The sequence below is a fragment of the Prunus mume genome, linkage group LG5, assembly GCF_029339155.1.
Source record: "Prunus mume cultivar Tortuosa linkage group LG5, ASM2933915v1, whole genome shotgun sequence".
Lineage (NCBI taxonomy): Eukaryota > Viridiplantae > Streptophyta > Magnoliopsida > Rosales > Rosaceae > Prunus > Prunus mume.
The window spans coordinates 27913857-27941311 of NC_142702.1; the positions used below are offsets into that span (position 1 = coordinate 27913857).

The 27455-nt window shown below is 38.0% G+C and overlaps 5 protein-coding genes across 7 annotated transcripts; 4 read left to right on the plus strand and 1 right to left on the minus strand.

Moving 5' to 3' along the window:
* Positions 1–1807: 1807 nt before the first annotated feature.
* LOC103333356 (uncharacterized) lies at positions 1808–2307 on the minus strand. Its single transcript, XM_008236181.3, has one exon. It carries the CDS (start codon positions 2196–2198, stop codon positions 2028–2030), a length of 171 nt encoding a protein of 56 aa, XP_008234403.1. The 5' UTR covers positions 2199–2307; the 3' UTR covers positions 1808–2027.
* Positions 2308–3103: 796 nt separating this feature from the next.
* On the plus strand, positions 3104–8249 carry RIN3 (RPM1 interacting protein 3). 2 transcript variants are annotated; one of them, XM_008236179.2, is made up of 13 exons: positions 3104–3290; positions 3779–4188; positions 4660–4737; positions 4935–5021; positions 5129–5250; positions 5366–5462; positions 5577–5682; positions 5874–6043; positions 6144–6281; positions 6358–6425; positions 6527–6757; positions 7287–7668; positions 7827–8249. In XM_008236179.2, exons 2-13 carry the CDS (start codon positions 3949–3951, stop codon positions 7881–7883), a joined length of 1776 nt encoding a protein of 591 aa, XP_008234401.1. In that variant the 5' UTR covers positions 3104–3290; positions 3779–3948; the 3' UTR covers positions 7884–8249. The 2 variants fall into 2 exon arrangements, with proteins under 2 accessions (XP_008234401.1, XP_008234402.1); XM_008236180.2 differs by having other exon boundaries at positions 5874–6031.
* Positions 8250–10282: 2033 nt separating this feature from the next.
* Positions 10283–12200, plus strand: LOC148917496 (uncharacterized). Its single transcript, XM_089053008.1, has 4 exons — positions 10283–10600; positions 10725–10890; positions 11331–11422; positions 11866–12200. Exons 1-4 carry the CDS (start codon positions 10487–10489, stop codon positions 12010–12012), a joined length of 519 nt encoding a protein of 172 aa, XP_088909134.1. The 5' UTR covers positions 10283–10486; the 3' UTR covers positions 12013–12200.
* Positions 12201–14466: 2266 nt separating this feature from the next.
* On the plus strand, positions 14467–16913 carry BAG7 (BCL-2-associated athanogene 7). Its single transcript, XM_008236177.3, has 3 exons — positions 14467–15272; positions 15507–15797; positions 16476–16913. The coding sequence occupies exons 1-3, from the start codon at positions 14595–14597 to the stop codon at positions 16704–16706; spliced, it is 1200 nt and encodes a 399-aa protein (XP_008234399.2). The 5' UTR covers positions 14467–14594; the 3' UTR covers positions 16707–16913.
* Positions 16914–20719: 3806 nt separating this feature from the next.
* On the plus strand, positions 20720–25289 carry ATTPPA (Haloacid dehalogenase-like hydrolase (HAD) superfamily protein). 2 transcript variants are annotated; one of them, XM_008236176.3, is made up of 13 exons: positions 20720–21116; positions 21408–21473; positions 22594–22918; positions 23020–23160; positions 23260–23331; positions 23465–23590; positions 23712–23768; positions 23881–23982; positions 24133–24210; positions 24328–24397; positions 24512–24582; positions 24665–24757; positions 24853–25289. In XM_008236176.3, the coding sequence occupies exons 3-13, from the start codon at positions 22625–22627 to the stop codon at positions 24904–24906; spliced, it is 1158 nt and encodes a 385-aa protein (XP_008234398.1). In that variant the 5' UTR covers positions 20720–21116; positions 21408–21473; positions 22594–22624; the 3' UTR covers positions 24907–25289. The 2 variants fall into 2 exon arrangements, with proteins under 2 accessions (XP_008234398.1, XP_088907986.1); XM_089051860.1 differs by lacking the exons at positions 20720–21116; positions 21408–21473 and adding an exon at positions 22253–22381.
* The last annotated feature ends 2166 nt before the right edge of the window (positions 25290–27455 follow it).

The window sequence follows — 27455 nt, forward strand, 5'->3', positions numbered from 1 at the left end:
TTTCTTTTTATAATTAGAAAGTTTGGTGCATTATTACATGGCAATAAAGAACAACATTGCTGGGGACAGAATCTAAAGCGATGGTGGCGTTTGTGGTTTTATAGCAATTGCAAGAATATTTAGTGTGGGATGGTGTCGTGTTTCGCTACGTTTTCTGTGGCATATTGCCTTCCCTTTATCCAATCAGCAAAAACGACTGAGATAAACAATTCCAATTCTTGTCCACCACAAATGAGATACTGCCTGCTCCGCATGATTCACTTAATAATTGAAGCACTGTGATTAAACTAATCACCTCTTTAAGTATTTGCTAATCAGATTCCAGCATATGAAAACCACAAATAATATACTGCTAACCGATTATTTTTATAAGAGTTTTTAACCTAACCTTGTCCGCCACATTAGACCTTTTTTCATTGTGACTCTTTCTCTATATGATATGACAGAGAGGTGAATGGTGCCTTCACCTGATGACCTTTGCCCATTATTTACACGTTTCCAGTAGTTTAGCAGCCAAACGAACTGTCTTTGCTGGGCTGGGCTAGGGTCATCTCTCACTCGCAAAGGCATGAACTTAGGTTCAGAACAACAGGTCTCAATATCTTATTTAAATGTTATCCAGCCCATTTAGAATATACAACACAATGAAGTGCTGTCTTTTTTTATTTTCTTTTTTCGGGTGTTGGGGTGGGGTGTTGTGGGGTGGGGTGGTGGGGAGAGGGAAGGAGGATAGAATAGGGGCTATCAAACTAAAACAAGCATAAAGAAAGACTCTAAACAAGCAGGGACCAACCAAACAAATTTGTACCAGCAGCAAGAAAAGACAGAAGCAGAAATGGAGGCAACCAAACTTTCATCAGATACCCCATTCCAGAGGAACATCTCTGCAAGGAGGAAATTAACATAAGAAACTCATCTGTTCCTGACTCCTGACTGTATTGATGAAAGAATTCAACAACATTTAAGAGAGGAAGGGGGAGAAGATTCATTCCCAAAGATTCTATTATCTCTCTCATTCCAAGTTGAGCCTACCAAGCAGACCTTCCTGACAGTAGTAGCCAGCTTCTTGCCCCTCAACTGTGTCAATCCACACATTGTGCCCACTCTACCGAAAGTTCTCCAACCCTCATATCCAAGGCTGATAGTCCCACTCTGCGCGTATTGATACTCTGTTTGGCCTCTTTGCCAATGGCCTTCCAGATTTCTATCCAAACTTTTGGACCTTGGACTCCTTAGCCTGCTTTGCAGGAATATTCCCCCTTTAAAAGTGCCAAATTCAGGGACCTATCTAATCGTCTCTACGCAAAATTTATCTACATTTCTTAGAGGGTTTGAGGTTTTCATGCATAATATCTAATATCATTCATTAATACTATATGTGTAATACATACACATATGTCTCTAAACCATTACCCACTAAAATAAGCTGCTAAAAGGGCTGAACTCTAAGAGCTGACTACTTTCACTCACTATGTGAACCTGCACACTCTCACTTGACACTCAAGAATAAGTGTGTACAATCAAGCAAAACTTTGATTCTCTACTAAAAAATCATCACGATCCATAAGGCATCTTCGCTCAACAGCTGACTACTTTCACTATGTGAAAGTGCACACTCTCACTTGACACTCGAGAATAAGTGTGTACAATCAAGCAAAACTTTGATTTTCCACTAAAAGCATCATGATCCATAAGGCATCTTTGCTCAACAGCTACTATTGACTCAAAAGCTTCATATGTAGATATGTTTACACAAATGCAGACACAGCAGCAATAAATTGTACAAAGTATAGAACTCCTTCACAACTTTTCAATAGCAATGAAAAAGAATATACATTTTTCATTTGAAGGTTAAAATTGAAGTCTGAAAGAAACAAGTTCATTACAAATAATCTATAACACTTTCTTCAGTAAATTTTTCCTCATCGTATACCGATCCCAAAAAAACAAGAACAAATATTTAAAAAAAGGAATTTCCCAAAACGATAACCTGGGTTCGAAACGGCGTCGCAGAACAACCAATGATCCTATTCGTCGTCTCGCTTCTTGGGCTTGCGGTACTTCTCCTCGTATTGCTTGGCAATGAAGACGGCAGTATCGGCGAGCTTCCTAATGTTAGGAACGGCGTAGTTTTGGGCGATGTAGACCCCTGCAACCGTGCCCATAATGAAGGAGAAGCTGCTCTTAATTATCCCCATCCCAATCGCCACAACAAAATCCCCTGCGATTTCTAGGGTTTTGGATTTGAATACGCGGGTTTTTATGGGGAAAAATTGGGCTCTCAAATTCTGGAATTCTCCGTTTTCGCCTTTTTTTTTTAATAGTTATACTTGTGCCCAGTCATCCATGTACAACTGTCAAATGCGCCAATTTTTCCAATTATTTTTTTCAGTCATTATCCGGGCTAGTTGTAAAGCCCAAGCACGACATGAACCCAAAAAAATTTGTTTCTTTACAAAGAATAAACAAATATATTTTTGCAACGAGGTAATACACACAACAATCTCACTATAACAAATATTATTAGTTATTATCGTAAATATTGTATAATGTATTGGAATTAATTTTTTTTTTCTATAGCATTTTAGGAATTTCGAATTTGAGACTTCTTTCAATATTTGAACGAAAAACAATTAGACCAAACGTAAATTAGTATAATTGAAAATCCTATATCCTTATATGATTGAATTCATCAATCTTATTTAGCTAATTATCCTGACTAAATTAACCGCGACAATAGAAAATATTATTGAATTAGGCAGTTCTAATAAGACCCATTTTTCATAAATGCATAGTAGGATCTACGCATATTTTGTGGGTTCAAAGTTCAAACTTATGTAAGAAGAAAAATCACTATATTGAGATTGAATTGTTCCATAAAAGATCCAAGAAAAAGTAGGGAGGAAAATCTTTTCGGTTCTAGGTATAGTAATTAGCAACACTTTCTCTTAATGGGAGAAGACTTAAATTTCTAATACAAAAATGTAATAATATTCAGCAAAACGTTTTTTTTTCTTTTTTCCTCCCAATAAAAAGTTTAAAAAACGAATTAAAAAAACCCAATAACAAGCGTCGTATGTCAGGGAAGGTGCCTATCGCTTTTGCTTTCCACTTCGCGCAAAAATTGACCCAGCGTATTCTCTTCAACAGTCAAAATATAAAATTAAAGAAAATAAAATCTCTCTCTTTCTCTCTCTCTCTTCTGCGAAAAAAATCTCGACGCGGGTGAAAATTGCAGAATCCCCCAACCAACGCTAGCAGAGCGTAAGCGTCGTCTCAGCTCGAATCAGGTCCGTGATTCGCTCGATCTTTGCTTATTTCTCGTTTAATTAATACCAAACGCGGAAGATTCATGCCTGATTTCGCCTAATCAGCTTTGATTTTAAAGTTTTTACGCATGTTTTCATGACTTTGGATTATAGCGCTTCGCAATCTTATGTTTTGGCAGTTCATAATAGCAATTAGAAGAAAATATTGATCCTCTGATTGAGTTTATATTTTTTTGGGTATATATGCAACTCGATCGTTTAGGGGACTTCAATTTCGTCACATTTTGTTGCCGATTCTGGTTTCGATTTCCACGAATGTAATTAATTAATTTATTTTTAAAGTGTTGTTAATTTTCTAGTTTTAAAAGCTAATTTTTTGTTTAATTAAATCTCTCATAGTTACACATTTTTTAGCATCCTAACAGCACGTTCTAGTTATTATTGTGGTCTCAATGTTATTTATTGTTTCATTCAAGAAAATGAACATTATTGTAGCTTTTGCTCAGCAGGTTATCTGGTAACCTTGGAATTTACCATGGTATGTTAACGTTAACGCTTGGTGGTGTGTGAAGCTAACTCAATGGCAATCTATGGTCAAAGTCAGCAAGGGATCATGCTGATTCGGTGGTGATGAAAATTTTGGAGTTGGTTATTAGTAAAGAGGTTGAATTTGTCACACATGGGTTTGCGGTATATAGCCATCTCTGCAGTATGTACGGCGATAAGCTTTGCGGGTCTCCAATTGTGGACAGAAACTTCTTTAGTTAAACTAAAATCAGATGGACTAATTGGAGATAATTTGATTCCTGCGGCCAATTTTGGACATGTAGTTGATCTGCTTTTGGGTTCTTACGCCACTGTTGGACTGCTGGCAAATTTTGTACTCAATGCATTTGTTTTACTCGTTCTATTTCTCAAGGTGATTTTCTACCTCGTTTTGAAACTTCTGTTGTGACACAATTGTTAGTTTGATGGATGCGTGAACTGAGGTGAATACTTAACTAGGGAATGAGCATTGAATATTTTGTGCAGTGGGTTTATTAGTTTATTGGTCCTAGTGCAAAGCTCTTTGTATGTGAGGTATTGTGTTGGTACAAGTTCTGGTGTTTGCCCATGTTATTGTATTTAATTTCTTTTCTTGTGTCACTTTGATGAAGGTAATGATAAGAAACAAGTTTTCTACATGGTGTCTTCTAGAGGTGGTCAGTTTGATTTAAGACACCAGATGCAATTAGGGTTGAAATGCAATATCCATGGTTACTATTCAAACAAGCAAAAAGAATGTTGGAGCTACTAAACTACTCCATTGCCTCCGTTTGCCTTGGATGAAATTGAAATTTTTATCTGCAAGGTTGGTTAGCTTATTCTGATTTCTGTTTCTGATTTGCAGACTATATTCTTTGTGGAGTTGTATCCTTCTGAAACTCGCAAATTGGTCGAACGCCTTATCAATTATGTTATTTACAAGGTAAGTGCTTTAACTTGTGGTCAGTTACTTATAAATGGGAGAAGGAAGCATGATTCCTTCTTATGAGGAGAGAATCACTGTTTCAACTTGATAAATTTTCAGTTTTAATTGTTTTATAATAATGTTTAATAACTCCTCCTTTATCCAATATGTATTGTTCAATAATATCTTTATGCACGTCAATAAATATCAAACAGGGCACGTTTCTACCACTGGTTATTCCTCCTACGATATATCATGCGGGCCTGTGGTCGGTCTGGTTGATTGTTCTTTGTTCTCTAAAGGTATATGACATGATACTTATGAAGAACATGGTGTTTATGGATTCAGTATATAACTGCACAACTTACTTCTAAGTCTAACCTATCTTTTGCATGTTGTACTTGTACAGATGTTTCAAGCTTTGGCTAGAGATCGACTTGAACGATTGAATGCATCTCCTTCTGCCACACCATTGTCATATTTTCGTGTGTATTCAGTGTTATTGTTGGTTCTCACTGTTGATGTTTTCTGGTATGTTTTACCCCCTTTGTTGTTGCATAAGTCCATATTACTTAGAATGTCCTTTGTTGTTGCATAAGTCCGTATTACTTAGAATGCCTCGTATTATCTTGTTCGGTGCTTGCAGGATAAGGCTGTGTGTGGTGATATATAAAACTCTGGGCTTATCCATGTTTCTCTTGTTATTATTTGAGCCTTTCAGTATTGCGTTTGAAACACTGCAGGTAATGTCATGGCAACTTTGTTGATGAATAGATTTTATAACTTCATCATTCTTTCTATGAAATTTTAGAACTCTAGTTGAGAGGGTTGGTTGACTTGTCACAATGTTTTTGTAGGCTATTTTGGTGCATGGATTTCAGTTACTTGATATATGGATCCATCATTCAGCATGGAACAGTGAAAATTGCGAGAGGTCCAAATTATTTGATACATCAGCTGCCGGTAGTTCTCCAAATTTACATTTCTTTTCTCACATTGCAAATGGGATTTTTGGGTGTTCTTATGTTATATAGTACAGTGTTCTTTCCCCTCCTGTTAATGGGGTAAAAGATTACTGGACCTGTAGGATGTAAATCGGGGTTATATGTGTTTAATAAAATAGTCACTGTTTTCGTGTCGCTGTCTGAACGCAGGTTTATTGTTGGAATGGAAAGGCAGTCTTACTCGGAATTTGGGCTTTGTCCTAGACATGGCAACATTGTTAATGGCACTTGGTCACTATGTGCATATTTGGTGGCTTCATGGCATGGCATTCCATCTAGTGGATGCAATCCTTTTTCTAAACATACGTGTAAATATTTGTGTAAATATTTCATTCTACTTTCTATTTGAACATTTATTTTCTTTTGTACTTGATGACCCAATATCATCTTCTTCCTAATTATGTATTCATTATTGGGCAGGCCTTGCTAAGTGCAATTGTAAAACGTATAAAAGGGTTCGTCAAACTAAGAAAAGCCTTAGGCGCTCTTCATGCAGCACTTCCAGATGCAACATCTGAAGAACTACGAACATATGATGATGAATGCGCAATTTGTAGGGTATGCTTTTTTTTCTCCTCTAATTGTTTACCATTCAGTTTTCTCTTGGTTCCCTGACTTTCTCGGAAAATATCAGGAACCTATGGCTAAGGCTAAAAAACTACACTGTAGTCACCTTTTTCATCTTGCGTGCTTGAGATCCTGGTATGGTTCGTGTTATTTATTAAACCCTGGCATTTCCTTTATTTTTATTTTAGAGCATGTGACGCCTTATAGAAAATAATGAAAATTATTAATAATTGCAGGTTGGACCAAGGTTTGAATGAGATATATTCATGTCCAACTTGTCGCAAGCCACTTTTTGTAGGCAGAACTGAAAATGAAGTACATCCCCGCAATGAAGAAACTTCAAGTGATGAGCAGCTTGCTCGTCAAATAAGTTCAGGGCTTGATCGACAAAATAGTTCTGGACATACAATACCTACTGGTGCGTTCCCCAATCAGGCTCAGAATCTTACAGAAGGTGGTCCATGGAGGTATGCTTCCTTACCTAGGATTACTGTAGTTTATGCTTAAAGAAAACTTCTGTTAACTTGTTACTGAGGCTAGAGATGGTGCTATAAATTATAATTTGTTGAAAGACAAAAACCCCAATTTGGGTTCCGACAGCCACCAACTGTACAATCAGACCAGCTATCATCTACATATTCAAGTTAGATTGGAAATTTTTTATTCAGGTTTGCATGCTGTTCTAAATTTCATTTGGTGACTAGATTCCAGCACATACAGAAAAAGGTACAATACTCTGGTTGGTTGCATAATCCTTGAAAGTTTATGTATAACCAGACCACTCCTCCTAGCTTCTCCCTTAAACTATTTGATTGGGAGTGATAGAAAGCGACCAATTTTTTCTGTTGCTGTTGTTCTTGAATCTGCTAGGTGCTGTACAAGAAAAGAAATATATGAGAGAATATATGCAGCATGTAAATTGGCTGTCATTTTCAGAAAGAAAAAAATTAAAATATTATACACAAAACATATCATGCTTTTCTTTGTGCCGCATAGGGGTGCAGGACTGGATTCAAATTGGTTGCATAATTGGCCAAGTGAGGGAGTTGATGGGGCAGGTCCTTCTACTGCTATCGGATCTGTTGGACTGGGGAGAGTTCAGATGATGATGAGGCATCTTGCATCTGTCGGAGAAACTTATGCCCAGACAGCCCTTGAAGATGGTACTTGGAGCCTATGGCCTGTGAGTCCCTCTCAGGTTGCTGCAACTGGTCCATCTAATCCTCCTGCTGATGATGGAAGATACCATGGAGGAGCACGGAGCTTGCATATTAGAACTCCCACACGTACTGTGAATGACAACCTAGCAAACATACTTGCTATGGCTGAGACAGTGAGGGAAGTTCTGCCTCATATGCCGGATGACCTAATTTTCCAGGTACAGTTTGTTTTTTAACGACACAATTGTGTCTTTTTATTATTTTAATAAGAGTATATTGCCAAATGTCAATCTATAAACATTGCATTTGAAGCCTTGTTCTTCTCCTTTGGGTTTCTACTCTCATTTTATGTTCTGTAATGTATTGAATTTTGCAGGATTTGCAGCGAACAAATTCTGTTACGGTTACTGTGAATAATCTTCTCCAAATGTGACAAGGCGTTGTATCTTCTTTTGTTGTAATGTGTTGAAAACTACTCAAGAAGTAGTTGAGGTTGTCTAAATACCTACAGATCTTTCTCTGTATCCCCCCCAGTGTACATAAAGGCAGCTCACCGAATCACTTTTACTAAGAGGAAGAAGGAATGAGGCACAAGTATAGATACTTTTTTTGTAATTCCCTGTGAAAAATAAATTTTCAGTGTTGATGTATGGTTACAGATGGATAGGTTGTTATTTTCCTATGTGGTTCTGAATTTACCATTCAGTTGGTTCGGCCGCACAAGTTTTAGTGCTTAGACAAAATCTCCTTTGTGCTCTCTTTCGATAATCAATTGTGTATTTGTTTTCTTCATCAACAAGTGTGGTGGTGTTTTACAGCGTTAGTAGTATAAAGTTGCTCTGTTGTGTAAAGATTATGAAGTAGAAGTTAACGACAGGACGTAAAAGTAGTCAAACGGCGAAACGCCGGCTAAACGACGTCGGCGCTGAGGCGACCAAGAATGTTGGGTTTGTAGAGGACAGGAGGTGGGTTGTTTCGTCAAAGCACAAAAGCCGAGGGTTGGTTTGTCTAAGCCGTGAACAAAACAACAAAAGGAGTAGTTCTTCAAAAAGTCAACGTCAATAAGCCATGGTCCGCGCTTGTCCAGCTCTGATTAAACCAACCCAATTTTTGATTTTCTTCTGATTTGACTTTTCTATCTATTAATATTCTCGAGAAACCAATATATCCTTGAAGTGCCAATTTTGAATCATGTGCAGGAGTCAGTGATGGCTTTATGTGCAATCGACTTTGGCTAACACCATATTAGTTTTGGTTAAAATCTATTAATTAAGAAAGAAAAAAATATCTACCCAAAGCAAATTCGTCTTGGTAGTCACATTTTCTCAAACCCTTGAATATCCAATGCAATGACATTTCATCAACATATTACTCTCACTCATCTGGATTAGGGTTGGTACAGTCTGGTTCGATTTTGAAACTGTATGACGTTTTTCTTAGTCAAAATTAAATTGAATTAGTCATTACGGTTTTGAATCGACGTGTTTAGTTGGTTCCGTTGGATTAATACACATCCTAATCTTGATTCCCAACTAATTAATCTATATTCTAACTTTGTCCTTTTGTGATCTCACTCTCACCTGAATTCTTTGATATGGTTTCCAATGACACTAACCTGATTGAGTGTCATTGTCAATGGGGTTGTTAACGCTGTCTATGTTGTTATTGACAATTGCAGCCATTTTTAGTGTGAGGAGGGCCTCCCATTCTATGTGGTTCTTCTTCATTTTACCAAATGTCCCTACGCCCCTGTTTTTCTACTCAAAACAGTGTCTTCTGTCTGTTCCATATGTGCAGGTAATTAAATAACACATTCAATTTCCATGAAGTTACAGTTTAGATGATTTAAATTTAACTAACCCTCTGTTTTTGTGCAGAGCAAGGTGGGCAAGAGAAGAGCAAATGCATGCAAGTTGCAACAGACACGGAGCGACAAGCATGAGAAATCTGACTGAAAGAATTGAGGAGGTTTTCGATTCAAACAAATCAACAGCTTCTCTCTCTAACTTCGTCATTCTACCTCCTATCCGACATCTCCTCCATGTGTACTTTCTTTTGTGCCTTTTGGTCTTTTCTATATTATAAACCCTACCGACAATGATGCTTCGAAGTTCGAATTTACAACGACATAGCTCCAAAACTTGTGTTATATATTTTACTGATCACATACTTTTACTCTGAGATTTTGAGATTGTTCGTTTCAGATCAGAGAACATTGCTGTCTAAAAGATTGTACTGATTAGTTGGGACCATAAAAACTTTTCCTTGACCGGAAAGCAACGTCTTAATTCGATGCGAATTGGAGTGAAGCATGAAGAGCACAAGATAGATATAGGGATAGGTGTTATATTTGTGTATAATAATGTTCTATAAATCATATAAAAATGCAAAAAATTACTATATTTATTTGATTAATGATATGGTCACAGTGCAAATTTTAAGTTCAGAACATAGGAATTGATTAATAGTAATATCCCAGCTGCAACAAACCTACTTTTCTCTGTTGGACACGAAGTACTATGTCGTACTGTTGATTGATTCATGAGAAGTTGGAAACATAAAGACTTTACAAATCATGTTCCGCAACTGAAGGAAGAATGCATGCGTCCTGTTTGATTATTTGTTTTATTTCTGTGTATGGTCATAATCCTGATTAAATTAACTCACTTTTGCTTAAACCGATTAATAAGTTGAGGCTTAATTTTCTCATATATGTCCGGCCCCTACAAACATATATATATGTTTCTCTCTCAAAGCATTTAAGTATCCAGCTACTCTGTGGGTGGTCTCTGTTTTGGTGGCCCCTGTTTTAATTTCTTGTAGTGGACAAGCTAAGTGATGCAAGCCTCTAAGACCTTCGTTTTTCTTTCTGCATAAGTCTCTTCACTCACTATCAGCGACATCTTCTCTTGGCAACCCTTGCTTGCTAGCTCCATACTTTTTTTTTAAAACAAAGCTTGAAACAGACTAGTTTCTTTCTAGCTGCTCCTTCTCAATCTTGAAATTTAGAATAATTTCAATCTCATAATCATCATCATGTCTTCTCTTTTCTTGATCTTTCTTCTGTGTCTGTCCATGCATGCATGTGAGGCTCGCTATATTGGGCTTGGCCATAAGGGTTTTGGTGCGTCACTCCAGCAGTCTGGCAAGGTTTGTTATTTTATATTCCAGGGTTTTCAAATTCACAACCTTCCTCCAGTTTCATCTGACAATTAGTTTCATGTATAAAATTAGTTCAAAAACTTATCCATACCTTTTCAATGTTAAACTTCAGGGTGTGTTGCTGGTTGTGGAAAAGTTTAGGCTTGGAATGGATTCAACAGAAGGCTCAGTTAAGAAGGAAGATGGTGCAGCTGAAAAGGGTCATGGTGCAATCATTCAAGACTCGATGACTAGAGCTACAAAGAGACTGAAGTTCACAAGCAGAGCACAAAAATCAGGTGTTCCTCCAGTTAATAAGCCTCTTGTTTCAGTTTCCTGGCCTGTGCCGAGCAAGATTAATCGCGACAAGAACCACGGTGACAAAACTACTAGTCCTGGGATTTACTCGGATTATTCAAGACCAAGAACACGTCCTCCATCCCATAACTGAACTTGATTCATTATTTTTCTGGTCTATCTATTTTCCTTCTCTTTCAAAATATGAGCCAGAGTAATGTCTCACGGCTTTTGTGAGTATATGCAGAAACTAAGAGCTTAAAATAGGCTTGGAATCTGATGTATCTCCCAGGACTCTCTGTGTATCTAAAAGTGCTACAACTTAACATATACTTGTTTGTTCCATGCTGATATACCCAGTTTTGTACACCTAGATGTTAATTTATCAACGTACTTATTTACGATCGAAAGATCTTCTTATGGTTGTGATTTGATTGAATAGGGATGGAAAAGGCCGGAGGTGATCAGATTGTAGAGTCTTCTGGTCATCACATGGGTTTGCTTAATGCAACAAGTACTACTACCACTAACAAGGTAAATCATTATGCAAGGCTTTTTGGAGGTACTTTAATTGGTTTGGACTAGCTTAGCTAGATGTGGTAGCAAGCACAGAGATTATGGGACCTCCTCATCAGGAACTATCTCTTTCATAATGTCTCTGGAGAGCGACAATAGGGTAATTTGCCTTCGTGCACGTTACAATTAAATAATTGCATTACAGGGACTGGTCATATCACACACACACACACACACACATATATATATATATATATAAGTATATATATGCATGAAATCCATGAGGGGAATCTGGCTGGTGCTGGATTTGGATGCCTGATGAGATCATATACCTCAAAAGCACAGATCTTATCAGGCATCATAGAAGTTAGCCATGAACACTTAAAATTAGAAAGAAAGAGAAGAATAAAAAAAAGGACATGTTAACATGTTTGGTATGCATATGTTTATGTTGTATGTAGGAAGAAGGAAGGAGGAGATCGGTGCTGCTATCTGTTAATAAAGAAGCCGTAGATTCCAAGAGTAATAACAAAGTAGAAAACAATGTGGTGTTTACAGATTATAACCCACCACATCAGACACCGCCCATTCACAACAAAAGAACTTAAAATTACATCTTCAGATCACATCATCATTTGGTCTTCAATTGGTTTGCTTCTCTTACTAAACTAGAAAGGAACATATATTATGTATAAATATTTGAAAGATATATACAGTACTAACTAGTAGCTTAGTACTGTTGCTGTTGTTGTGGAACTCAACGTCCTATATTGATCTATCCCCAAAATTCCCATAAGGCGTATGAGAGTCGAAGCGAATTGACCCCCTACAAAATCACATGCATTTTGCCACAATCTTCTCCACACATTCCAGATATGACTAATCCCCCATGAAAATCTGCATATACTTATTCTAATGACACCTTAATTAGCATACGACAACTCGAAAAACAAGTGTGTTAGCAAGCCTCTAACTATCTTACTTGTTAAATAATCCTAATCTATAAACGCTTATCAAATTAAATGCATAACTTCACAAGTTTTAAACAATCAATTCATTGAATTATTAAGTAACCTTGCATTGCGAGCACAACAAAAGAACCCAAAAACGTTATCGTTTTAAGTAATATCCAGGAGTACATGTACATATTGCATGTACTATTCAATAAACAGAAAGAAAAAGAAAAAGGAAAGTTAAGTAGGAATAAGAAAATTTCCATATTGGTGATCTCCTCCTCCACATGGAAAGAGGAAACCTGCAGAAGACAACATCACCAGTCCCATGGAAACCATCCCCAGCATCCACCCTGTCACCATTGCCCCGCACGTCATCCCAACCCCACTACTCCCTCTCTTCCTCTCTACTTCTTCTTCTGATATTCTATTTGATGATGATCTCTTCATCACCTCTACCACATCATCTCTCTCCTCATCTTCAGTCACCTTCTCCTTCATCTCCTCCTCACCTTCATCGTGTTCAAAAACAGAATTATTAAACACCACCATCGGCATTTCCTTGTTATTTTCTTCAACTTCAGAGCCTCCTTCTGCCGCCTCTTCGTCACGCTCCAACGGCGAGCCAATGAGGCTATCATTGGCCGATGTCTTGCAGTCGTCGTCGTCGAGGCAGGACTCGGTGCAAGAACATGTCGAACGGCCGTCATCGCCATCACCGTTACCATCATTATCCGCATGATACTGATCAAGTTCCGCGGAGGTCAACGTGAAACTGTTCCAGTCATGAAAGATTTTCTCGAGTTCCCCGAGTCTCCAAGCCATGTGCTTCAAGTGGTGGGGCTTCGACGGATGGGACGCCATCTCAGCGCACAGCAGAGTCTTCACGAAGGCGAGCCTCTGCTCCATGTCATAACGCTGAAGTTGGTGGCTGCATGGGGTCGTCGAAGGATCTTCTGGCGGAAGAGAGAGGACATGGTTGAGTTGGGCTTCCACTTCGTTCAGTTTCTTCTGCAAAATTAAGGATCTCTTCGCCATCGTTCGTGTGTCTGACTGAGTGAGAAAGATTATGGGAAGAGGGTAGCGGTTACTTTGAAGCGTTTTGATAGGCCTCTACTTTTATATTAGTGGGAAGTGGCGGTTGATGATTGGGTAGTGGGCCTAGTACTCCTATTCCCACCAAGGACACGTCGGTGTTTTTTTCCCTTAAAATGACAATTACACCCTTTCCTAATTTTATCAGAAAGGGCTTATGCATGCATGCTTACTTACCTGGAATTATTAGAGGGTTATTACTCGATTTCGTACCCTTTCCTTTCCTCCCATGCTGCTGACTTACTCGATTAGTCGATTCTTCGATTCGTTGCTTCTCCCATTCCAAGTAAATAAACATGTCATTAATATGACCTCTAATACTTTCCAATTTCTTTGAAATTGTTGTACATATTCAAACACGAGGTAACAAACTATTACTAGGTAACAACCACACAAATTTCAATAAAGACGAATTGTACAACTAAATGAAATTGCACAATTATTGGATATCTTAATCACTTGAGTTACAGTCTTCTCCGCATCATTGGGTGTTTTTTAAATTGTTGAAACAAATGTGAGTTTCGGCCTAATTCTAATTTAATTTGTACTTTGTGTTTAAATAACTTTAAATTTAAAATGGGAGCCCAAAGAAATCAGGTTTCCACAGTACAAGTAGATAAGGCCCAGCCAGCCCAGAGTTAGACCGAGTCCAGTGGACTAGGACTAACATAACATAAAGATGTTCGGCGCCGAAAGCCTCAAGTGGGGTCAGAAAAATCACAGACTCCACATGCCCACCACCATTATTCGCACACTACTGCGATCGCCCAGTCAGAGATTCTCATGTCGCTGTAAATTCGACATCCCCTTGGGGCCATTTCCGTCCATGCACCCACCTTAATTACGCGGCGAATCTCATCTTCGACGCCGATCCGAGTCATCAACCTACTACACCAGCTCCTTTCACAGGTCGAATTTCCAATTCTACCCTTGACATTATCCTCATCCTTTTCGACGCTCCTCGTACCTTTCACAAATTTGTCGCCTTTCTCTTTCGTAACTCGTTTTAACCTCAGCTTTCAACATCTTCAATAATCCCATCGATATCGCATCACAGAGAAGAAGGCCTACCCGCGTGACCAATCATTTTAACTCGTTCAGTTTGACTCACTGAGTTATCACCGTGTTCGCTCAGCTGCGCCATGAGCTGGCTCAGGAGGATCGAGCTCGTCGAGCCCTACTACAGCCCTCCCCTTCTTCTCCGAGAAACAACCTCCATTTTCGCTCCTAAAGCTCTACCTTTCCCTTCATTTTTCGAAGATGTTGAGGAGGATTACGAGCTCGGCTACGCTCTGGACTTCTTCAGTCCTCCCAGCCCCATCAAAACGCCGTCGCTTCTGTCGTACAAGCTGATTCAGCGAGTTGAGAGGCTCGGAAGTGAGATCTTGTTGCAGAGCCTGAGCGACCGAGTCAGTGAACTGGAGTCGCGGTTTGATCGGCTGGCCAAGGTCAAATCGGGTGGGGATCGGAAATACACTTGGACGGCGGAGATCAAGGGCCCAGAGAAGCACTGCCTTGAACGGAAGTACAAATGGACGACGGAGATCAAAGAGGGAAAGCATAAGAAAAAGGCGGAGAAGGAAGAGGCGACTGACAAGAAGTACAGATGGACGGCTGAGATTGATGGGAAGGGAGAGATCTCGCGCAAGTACACGTTCACAGCATCGAATGGTGATTATGCAAGTGACAACAGCGAAACGAAGGAGAAGGAGAAGGAGAAGAAAAAGAAGAAGGATAAGAGGGAAAAGAAGGAAGGGAGGGACACGCGTCTGGTGGAGATTGAAGAGCTTGTTGATCATGGGGCTGTCGTCCTAAGACAGGTAATGTGAGGTTACATTTTAAGCCTGTATTAGTTATTGAGCTGAATCTCATCTGACTTAAAATTGTTAGACTAGTGAGTTTAGCCAAAAAAGAATGTTGGTTTGATAGGATTTGATTCTTTCTTACTTATGTAAAAACAAAAAAACAAAATGTAATTATAAATTTGATTAGTTTATGTTGGGTCAGTGTGAACATTTCACTTTAGTAATATAGATTTTTGATGATGGAGTTAGGCTTTTGCAAAGAGAGCTGGAGCTACTGGAAAGGCTAAGGGTAAGAGGAAGGAGCTGTCTCCCCAAGATGCAGCAATGATGATACAGATGACTTTCAGAGCTTATCTGATCCGCAGATCGCAGGCTCTCCGGGCCCTTAGAGATCTGGCAGTTGCCAAGTCCAAGTTGAAGGAGATCAGAGCATTGTTCAATAACTTCTCCTACCGCCGCCGTGTAGCTCATGATGCAGCAGAGCGTCAGAGGTTCACTGAAAGAATCATTGTTCTGCTCCTCACTGTTGATGCCATTGAGGTAACTTGAGTGATATCTGTCATTGGCATTTAATTGGAGGACAATGTTGCTGTTTTAAACAATATATGTTGTTGTAGGATTCCCATAATTTGAATGTGCAGTTGCTAGGCAATGTGGATGTGTGTTCTGCTCAGACAAAATTCTCATCATTTTACATCATAAGATTAATCTGATTCCTTATTTAAATTAATGAAAACGACATCATCTCTGGTTACGATACTTGTTTGATGATTATTAGTACCACTTCTGTTAGAACCTTGTTGAATAATTGACGTCGTCTTTTTATTAATTTTTGTTTCTTCAGCATGTATTGAACTTTTATTTGGTCAAAAGATGTGTGAATTAGTGGTTGGTTCTTAATACTAAACGCTACCCTGTGAAAATCAAAGAAGACATTACCTAACATAAAACTGAATTCTGCAATATGTTCTTGAAAGTATGTCAACTGTTTACTCCAAATATGAGATCAAAGTGTTATCAACCAACCCTTGACTTTATATTGTTGACAACAATGTCTCATTCAAATATGCACGCTTGCGCACAATTTGGTATTTCTAAATATGCACGCTTGTGCACACTTGTTAGGTTCCTTGTTTCACACTGTTTTACTCCGTGTCAAAGCAATGATTAAGTTACTGAATGTAATGGGGTTTTGCCGTTTTGCGTTGGATATATTAGGGCGCTGATGTAATGGTGCGAGCTGCGAAGAGGTCGATGGTGGATGAGCTGGAAGCAATGCTCGATGCGGTTGACCCCCAGCCTGCCGGAAAATCACTCTCCATGAGGAGGAGGACCTTTGATATGCCAGATGGGGTCATTCAGAGGGAAATTGCTGAAGGTGTGGCGCAGGTTGTCCAAATGCTGGAGCGTGATGAGAACAGTTCCAATACCTTCGAGGCATGCTTGTAAGTGCACGGGAATGTGACCGATGACCTCCATTCGGAGGTGTCTCTTGTTGTAGCTGTTACTAGAGAGATGTAGCCTAGCTGAGGAATTTAAAACTAGATGTTGTTCTCCTACTAGCAAGATGTACCCCTGGTTTCCCTCGTTGTGCTTAAGACTTGTATGATCTTTGAAGTGCTGCGTTTATATATTTGGTTTTCTAAATCTAGCAAATCCTTTGTTGTGAACTACCTTGAATAACATGCGTCGCGGAGCTTTAGCATCCATGTCTCAAGTTGTTCATCTGCTCCACTTGTATTTGGGCTTCTCTTAGAGGGAGGCCCATCCAAATTATTGCATTTTTAACTTAATTTATTTGGCTCCTTAAGGGATGATCATAATAGCCGGTCAACTAGTGAGCCAGGCTCTTAGTCTTAGTTGGGTGGGGGACCTCTGGCCCCGACCTCATTTTATTTGTCTTCTGTATTTATTATTTTCGGTATGGAATTAAATTTGGGTTTGAATTATCTTGTGAGAGAAACGTGCGCTGTCCGCTGTTTTTGGTTCCGGTTGCCTCGTCCAAGTTTGAGCCTCTAGCTTTGAGCCAACACCGAAACTTTCAAATAATAATAAAACCTTGGAATTAATACTGGTAGCCCATCCTCGCATTTTGACCCACAAATCAATTTTATAGGTTACTTTATGCAACCCAAATAAATTACTTGCAAGTCAGTCAAAAAGCCCATACTTACATATTGTTTTCGAGTCAATTTTACACACGCACACGCACACGCACACGCACACATCACTGCGAAATGCAATATATTTCAAAATTATGCATTCAGCCAATCAGGGGAAATGAATGTAGACAGATTATTTTTCTAAATAAATCTATTTTTTCTAGCACTTTATTTTTGTGCAGTAAAAATAAAAGTAGTAGGTCACAAGTGGTGTCATTGACTCATTGCCCAACGGAAGGGATCATCTTTTAATATTCCTGCATATAGAACACATAAACAACTAGTCTTAGTCAACACAAAACGCTATTACTTGGGAATTAAGAAAACTTTGTGCCTTATAATTAATTATATTAAGTTAACCAATAAAAAACTATAAACACATACAGTTAAGATGGTAGTTGAGGAGGCTGCAACTTTTTCTGCGAACGGAACTTTTCATCGACCTTTCGTGTTATGCAATGCGCAATCGCACCGAACACTCTTCAATCATTTGACAACACAACACAAGAGAAAAAGCCTGGAGGATTCTATAATTCAATTAGGTCACGCCTTATGTTATATATTTAATGTGACTTTTATTGGACTTTATGGCTTTTTATTATTATTTACTATTAGGGTTTCCATTTTGTCAAAGTCGATGAGCACACGTTTTCATTGTTTCAACCAATTTCCAGGAAAACTCACAATCTTTTAATCTATTATTCATTGGCATAGACTTGTGAAAACAGCAACACAAATAGGAAAGGGAAATGTAGCAATAAAAGAAGCTACGAAATTGTTCTTCTTCTTATAATTATTTTTTGGTTTTGTAGTACAACAAAAAGTCGCCAAGTCTACTAGAACTCAATTTGTTTCTTTAAACTAATATGAGTAGTTTCTTTTTGGAATTCATGTCGATCGATTCACTATAAAAAAAAATAAAAATTTTAAAAAAAAAGTCAACAAAACTCAAATCTGAATCTTCTTCGCTATATTCTTAAGACCATATGTATATTCAAGCACGAAATAACAATTCATGGTCATTAAAAACACAGGATCCAATAAAAATTACATTAAGTTCATCGACTTATCATCATATTTTGAAAGTCCAAGTTAAATATATAACATAAGGCGAGACCTAATTGAATTATAGAATCTTCCAGGCTTTTTCTCTTGTGTTGTGTTGTCAAATGATTGAAGAGTGTTCGGTGCGATTGCGCATTGCATAACACGAAAGGTCGATGAGCACACGTTTTCATTGTTTCAACCAATTTCCAGGAAAACTCACAATCTTTTAATCTATTATTCATTGGCATAGACTTGTGAAAACAGCAACACAAATAGGAAAGGAAAATGTAGCAATAAAAGAAGCTACGAAATTGTTCTTCTTCTTATAATTATTTTTTGGTTTTGTAGTACAACAAAAAGTCGCCAAGTCTACTAGAACTCGATTTGTTTCTTTAAACTAATATGAGTAGTGTCTTTTTGGAATTTATGTTGATCGATTCACTATTTAAATTATATATTAAAAAAAAGTCAACAAAACTCAAATCTGAATCTTCTTCGCTATATTCTTAAGACCATATGTATATTCAAGCATGAAATAACAATTCATGGTCATTAAAAACACAGGATCCAATAAAAATTACATTAAGTTTTTCGACTTATCATTATATTTTGAAAGTCCAAGTTCTCAACCAAGTTAATAAAATAACGTAATTCTCTATCGCAAGCAGAAAAATAAATAAATAAAATTCACTAAATTTAACAATGTCTTTTGTTTCTAGCCGCGGCTAACAGACGTGCAAGGTTCATTGTAAAGTTTTAAAATAGCAAATTGAAGGGGGAAAAAATGGCTAAAAATAGTAACATCTAGAAAAATCCCGAGTCTTACTATTTAAACCGCATCTCACGGCGTTGAAAATGAGATTCCGTCGTCGCTTGTACGAGACCACCAAGTGCTAACTGCCACTTGGCCCCACCCCGCCCTTTTAATAAAATCAGTCATAAATTACCTACATAGAAAATAGTTAGTCAAACCTCTAGAAAGGGCAACATTCACTTCTTTTTAAAATACGATTATTAAAAAAGTTAAATTAAATTTCTAACAATCTTCCTCGTAGTTTCCATTTCCTGTTTTGGTTCTCTGCTGTCACTGTCTTTGACTGGTGAAAAAAAAGATGTGTCGCCAGCTCGGACGGGCCCCGCCCGATCCCACACGTGTGCCCAACCAAGTCATTCATGGTACAACTTGTCGCTTCCATTCCGAGTGGACATTAGAAATGAGACTAGACGAGTGTGGTCTTGTATCTTGTATTGTAAAACTATGGACTTAATGGTATTCTATTCGACAACTCAATTGATAAAAATTATTTTCCAACATGCATATCATGGTATTAGTAAAAATTGTGTTTACTATTGGTGCATTGATTGTATATGACGTATAATTCAATATTATCAGTTAGGATCGATGTGATATATAATATATGGTGCATGCATTAGAGCCTATGCTAAGGTTATCTTTTTTTTTTTTTTTTTACACGACTAATATTTAAGTTAATTTATAAGTTTATATTAATTTATTGGAATAATATGAAAAATAAAAAGCAAGCATAATAAAACGTAACAAATGAAAACCCATGAAGACAATACATCTTATTTGGGTAAATTCATGGACGAGGCTCCGAAAATTTCTTCATAGTTAATTAGATATTATGATAAGTAAATTGCATGGTTCATCAATTTGCTAATTGTGCTTTGAAAATGAGCTTTCGGTCAATCAAGTCAATTGAGGTAGATGAGAAGAGGTAAAACAAGTGCCCAAATCTTTGTTTGAAGCCAAAAAAAAAAAGAAAAAGAAAAAAAGGCCAGAGTTTCCCTCTGAAGCACTTGCAGATACACATCAAGCAATGTCGTTTTGCTATACATATCATCCACGTCTTTCTCGCTCACTGGTCCACAGATGCCACGCAATTCAATCGTGTGGCCAATGAAAGACGTGTAGGCCAGCCATCTCCCTCTCAGCGCCACGTGGGACCAACCTCTTTTGGGTATATTATTGTCAACAAGAGAGACAGACCCACCGCCACCGACGACCACCAACTTGCCCCCTGAAAGCGACGACACGTTCCATACACCTCCAGCACTTAAGTGGCGGGCCCCGCTCTACAACGTGGCCACGTCAACTCCGACTCGATCACAAGTGTCCTCACACGCTTTGCCACGAAACTCCCGCCGTACGTGTCCTCCTTGGATCCTCTGGCCCCCACTAACTCCCTCTCTTTTTTCTAGTATTTTATTTTTCCTTTTTCAGTTACAAACCGAAGCTATTATTTTATTAAACCCCGCCACCAAAATCCACTCTCCGCAAGCCTCAAGCCAAATCCCACGCGCGCCCTCCATAGCCGCGTCTGCTACACGAGCGGAGCTGCGACGGCGTCTCGGGTCTTTTTCGGGTTTGTGCCGGGTTGGATTGTGGAGCACGTTTCTCGTGGGTGACCCGAAACGCTATAAATACAAGACTCTAAATTTGAGGGCTTTCTTTCTTTTCTCTCTCTTTCTTGTCTCGCTCATTGCCTTTCCATTGATTTCTGGTTGTATACGTTTTTGCCCTTTTTATTAGTTTCTTTTCTAATTGGGCGCTTGATTCCCGATTCTCCACCAAAAAAAATTTCTATTATTTTCGATTTTCTGCGCAGCTCGTTGGTTGCGGATTAAGGTGAATGTTTACAATCGTTGTTGTTATTGTCATTTTCTTTTAAAGCGCCGACCTTTCTAAGGCACCTGTTTGGCCGCCGAGAAAATAATACCTTTTCTTATTTTTTTCAAAGCTGAGGCTGTGTCATTTGTTTTAAGGGGCTGCTGGTGAAGAATGCTTCTTTCTTTCTTGCTTTCCCCTTTCGTTTTCCTCTGTTTTCTTGGCTGCCAAACAGAGCATTTTGGATTTTTCCATCCGCCTCACCAGTTGTTATTATTGGCTCCTGCTTAATTTGATAATTTGGTTTTGAAGGTTTCTGCATCCGCCCCGGCATTTCGAAGACTGCCTAGCATTTCGGATAGAAATTCCTCAAACTGGGTACGTCGTCGTTTCCTCATCTTATTCTTCTCTTCTTTATGTTGAGCTTTCTCACGTAATGTTATTTGAAAATGAATTCAAAACTTTCAGCTCTTAAGAGTTTATTAGAAAGGCGGAACCTTTCAGCTCTTAAGAGCTCATTAGTTAATAAAGTTTTGATTTTTATCACTCATGAGAATTGGGTTCTCTTAATAATTCAGATTTACGAATATGAAACTAATATCCCAGTTCCCTGTGTTAGTTAATTCAGATTTTATTTCCTAGTTAAGTTTTTCTAACCGTCAAAACGGATTATGTCAACATTGTCTCCCATTGAGTTGTTTTCTGTCGAGCTGATGTGATATCGTTCTTTGTTTTCGTCTTTGATTTTTTTTACTCCAATTCCATTTTATTTTCTATTTTCTTTGCTTCTATGCAAATCATTGGTCAAATGTCGATTCATGTCGTAATCGCGTAAACTATTCTAAAGCGAGGGAAATTAAAAAAGAAAGAAAAGTCATAATCGTTGAAGTCGTAATGTTTTCTCGGGCAATCTCTACTCTTGGGTTTGGTCTTGGTGGTATTTTCAAGAATGCCCAGAAACAGAAAGTAACCATATAACCTCTACCCTTGTATGCTTGAAAAGTATATAATCTTTTCCTATTGGTGGTCCATTTTTCTGTCTATTTCAAAGCTTAAAGATTCCTTGTTTCATGTAGGCCCTTTTTTTTTTGTGGTTGTACATGATATGTTCCCCTCTCCCAACTATGTGGGACATGGGAGCTTCTTATAATATGCAGCTACCGATCACATATTTTTCTCTAACCAAATATCAGCTGTACCAAACACTTCTAAATATTCTGTGTCATATCCATTGCTGAAGAATCTGCAATATTTTTTTGTGTTCCTCTGTGTCTGCCTATAATAATGTAGGTGATTTATGCATTAACACAGTTGCTTCGTTCTACAATTTGATCAAGTTCAATCATACACTGATTGAAACCTCTGATCCATGTCATGCTGGACGTTTCTATGCTTTTTAATACAATAGCACTAGTACAAGTAGTTTGGAAAGCCTTCAAGTTCTAGTTTTTCCCCTTGAGCCAATTGATGAGTTCCCTATTTGTCTGGTTCGATATAGGAAACTGAGAAGAGAACTGAATCTGGATCCGATGGACCTGAAATCAAATCATGCTGCTCCTGTTCTCACTGATCCTACACCCTTGAGCAAGTCAAGACTTGGTGTACCTTCCAGCCTGTTACAATATTCACCTCCTGGAGCAGCTTTTTCTGCAGGTCTATTCCTAACAATCCCTAGGAGAAAGGCTGGATTACTTGATGATGTCCGCTCTAACTCTTGGCTTGATGCTATGAAATCTTCTTCGCCTCCTCACAGAAAGATAACAAAGGATGTTAACAACGAGCCTGTGGCAAATGAGGCTGATATTGCTTATCACACTTGGATGGTAATAATTTTTTTCTACCTGTGTGTTTCAACCCTGATCGGTTTTGACAAATTTCTTAGTTATTTATGCAGTACTCCACATCTTTCTGTCTAATCTTGCAGGTTAAGTATCCATCAGCACTTACATACTTTGAACAAATCACCAATTATGCCAAGGGCAAGAGAATAGCATTATTTCTGGATTATGATGGGACTCTTTCACCAATTGTAGATAACCCTGACTGTGCCTTTATGTCGGATGCTGTAAGAATATCTAAATAGTGTATAATTTTCGTCTAAAACTTAACCCTCGTTTTTTTTCTTCGCTGTACTTGCTCATCAAAGATGTATTAATCTTTGCAGATGCGCGCAGCTGTAAGAAGGGTTGCAAAACATTTCCCAACAGCAATTATTAGTGGAAGAAGCCATGACAAGGTGATTTTTAGGTTGTGTCTTAAATGATGTCATGACATATTCTTTGGCAATCATCTGTTTGTTTATCTTTCAACCATCTTTAAGGGTGCTTTCTGAATTTGACCACTCCATGTCCTATGCCTTATTCTTTCAGGTATATGAGTTTGTAGGACTAAAAGAACTCTATTATGCGGGTAGTCATGGGATGGACATAATGGGCCCTGTTAGACAATCTACCGCTGATGACCACAGAAATGGTTTTAGGACTACTGACAAACAGGTAATTGACTACAAGCTCTATCTCTCTCTCATGCTCTCTCACACACGCACACACAAAATATACATTTGGTTGTGTTTTTTTATTTTTCTGTCCTTTTTTCATTTTTGTTTGGTGAATGCAGGGTAAGGATGTTAATTTGTTCCAGCCTGCAGCTGAATTTTTACCTATGATTGGCGAGGTTAGTAAATTTCCTCTCTGCATTAGCGTGCATCCGTGCAATAACCTACAAGTTTCCTTTTCTTCTCTGTAGAAAATGACAAGATAGCGTTCTTGTTTTTATTCTTGACCAGGTTTATGAATCCCTTGTTGAAAGTACCAAAGACATTGAAGGGGCTAAAGTTGAGAATAATAAGTTCTGTGTCTCTGTACATTACCGCAATGTAGATGAGAAGGTAGTCTTTTTTAAGAGTAGTAACTTGATTAATTATGACTTTGAGGTTTTTCTTTTTTATATGAAAAATAAACTTAGCAGAGGGAGCCTTTTCTTTTGTTATTCATTTTATTTTCGTTTTATGTTTACTTATTTTTTACTTTCTCATCAGAGTTGGCCTGCAGTTGCACAGTGTGTCCATGACGTTCTTAAAGACTACCCACGTCTCCGTTTGACTCATGGGCGGAAGGTATTCTTTAAAGCCAAAATGCAAGCTGATCTATCTTAGTTTCGGCTTTCATATTAATCTGTTTATGCTATGGTAATTCTCATTCAATCTATTTTTGTTCTGTTTCTGTGTTTGTAGGTTTTAGAGGTACGACCTATAATAAACTGGGACAAAGGGAAGGCCGTCACATTTTTACTTGAATCTCTTGGTGAGTATTTCATTTCTTTTGGTATTTCATATCTCTTGCTCTTATTAAAGTATTACGCGGAGGAAATCATTGAACTCCATCTTATTCTGTGCTACAATGAAAATTTTGTATTAGGGTTAAGCGATTGCGAAGATGTGCTCCCAATATATATTGGAGATGACCGCACTGATGAAGATGCGTTCAAGGTAAAATCTGGATGTGTCATTAGGAGGTGTTTTGATGGACTTCTACCAAGTCAATTGAACTAACTTAATGGGACTGTAACAGGTCTTGAGGGAAGGAAACAGAGGTTATGGCATTTTAGTCTCTGCTGTGCCCAAGGAAAGCAATGCATTTTACTCTCTCAGGGAACCCTCAGAGGTATAGCTCCCTTATAGACAGAATTTCTGAGTAGTTTTGAAGTTAAAGTAAACACACAGCCCCAAACTTTGATTAATTTGTGTAATTTTATGCAGGTGATGGAGTTTCTCAAGTCACTGGTGATGTGGAGAAAGTCAAGTGCTCTATAAAATACTGCATAGATTTTACATAGAAGAGATAATCTTGACATGCTTATACGATGAAAGCAACCTACTTATTTTAAGTTGTCTAGAAAGAAAAAAAGTATACCAACAGGAGGTTTGGGGAGCAGGCTTTGCTTGGAAGAAGACCTCGCTTTAGCCTGCGTGCTCATAGCTTCTTGCCTTTTTTGGTTGTGAAAAGCTTTGTGCCTCAATTGTAAATTCCTCTTGCTTAATTTATCTTCTGGTTTTTACTGAGGGAGGTGCCTTCATTCTTTTCTTCTTTCTTTCTGAAATGTATTAATTATTCATTCCTTCTTTTTATTTTTATTTTTCTCCACTCTTGGATTTTGGTTAAAGTATACTATATCCCTCATGGGGTCATTACTTGTTGGACTTGTTGTAAAATGGGTTATTTGATTCTATGATGAGGCCCAACCAGAAAGTTTGTTTTTCTCCATAGAACTTGTGTCAGGGATGGATGAGGGTGAAGAAGCACTTGTAATCAGAAGCATGAATTGGATGGGTAGGTTTTAACGATAATGCATTATTAGGCATGAAGATGTTTCTTTAAGCACGTTGGGAATTCATACAAGATGTTTCTTTAACAACCATGATCAATCTCTAATTGCTGCTGTTGCCCTTGATCATGCTTTTTGCACCTAATTTTGTGGTTAAATGAAACCGAATCCGTCGACGCATCCCTCAAAAACCTTTTACACGACGAGAGGAATAGAGACGGGGGGCATTGCAAACAGGTACAGGGGTGGGAAAAGTCCTTCCCCTCATGCACACCGTCACAACTCTTGGAACTTCAAGGTAAAAACAAGTTGAGGATACTGCAGAGAATCGTAATAGCTGAGCTTGAGCTAGCGCCATATTCTTTTTGGACCTACCGTTCCTTCCTTCCTCATGCAATTTTCAACACTACCAGAAATCAAACAAACAACGACTCTGAATGTTAGCTAAAGGGTTTTGTGAGATCTGGAACAAAAAGGGTTGGTTAAACACATGATCAAGATCCGATGATTGATAGATGGATAGATATATACTGTTATATATTTACGTGAGATTTGGGGCAAATCAGACAGGTCCACATGTTCCCCATGCACATACCCAACATTAACTGCAATAATCCACTAGCTAATGTTTTTTGTGTGTATAATCTGTTTATTTGCTTCATCTAAAAATTTTGAGCTCACCGTCCATTTCCGCACTTTGAACTCCCACCGCGCATTACACATAATATTATATTTGCAATTTGTTCCGTTTCCTTTAATTTTTGTCTTTGGCCCTTTGAATTATTATCTGGGTTTTTTGGCCTTGTAATTGTTATCAAGTCATCCATCATAATTTATTGGTATGTAACATGTTCATCATCTATCCGGTATCCTAAACTGTGTGATGCTCTGGCAGCCACGTTTTTTGATGTGGACCCTTCGACAACCCTCTCGTGTATGACTGTTTCCACCTTTTCTTTATTTTTCATCAATTTCCTTTTTGTTTTTCTATTGCATTATTCTCTTTTATAAAATTGGAGCATGTTTTTTGAGTTCAAATTCCATAAAGTTTTGTTGACATCATTATCATCATCATGCTTAAGCTGAAACAAATCACTCACGTTTTTATTTTCTTAATTTTCTGGTCCGCATCACATTCTGGTTTGAACTTATAACCCAAATTAGATGGGCACCATGTCATGTGATTACATGACTTGGGCACCGTGTCATGTGATCTCCATGTGCACGTCTCTTTTATACAAAAAAGGATTGTCACAATTTGCTGTCGTATTTGTGAAATGTACGACACCAAGTCAAGACTCAAGACTCAATATATTATTACAATAATATTTTGCTTTACGAACAATTTTCATCTTCGAATATCTTGGCCATGTCATTATTATAGATCGAATGCATTATTTGTACTATTTTAAAAATAAATAAAAAGTCGATCGAATGTCTTTTCATGAGCAAAAAACAAAAGTAAAAAAAAACAAGTGCCCAACCAAATTACTATCTTCTTTTTTACCATGGCTAACCTAATGAAGGATTAACCAGCATACTGTGTGATGTGATCTCCAACATCTTAAATCTCCTGTTTAGCATGACTAACCTAACTAATTAGGAAGTTTGGGACGACACCTTTTTTGAAAGCCCAACTAATCGTTTTAATTTTCACATGCCCAACTAATTTGTCAAAGTCCACATCTTGAGGGGCAAACCGTCCCCGCTCTTGTAAAGAGGCTAAGAATGACGTGCCAAAATTGACTCCTCTTGCTATAGGGATTAAAAACAAGTTAATTTCGGTGACACAAGAATCATTAAACCCTTTTTTAGGTTAATTGAACAAATCTTACTAACTTGATTGTCAAAGGATTCTTGACCAACACCACATTGATACCTCGTTATTTTAAGGACTTGCTTTGTTTGAAATTTTGTTACTTCATTTGGTGTTTCCACGCAAATTATTTATAAGATAATAAAATTTCTTTATTTTCACTTTCAAAAAAAATGTTTCAAGTTTGAATCCTACTCAAAAAAAGGTTGGATGATTAGCGT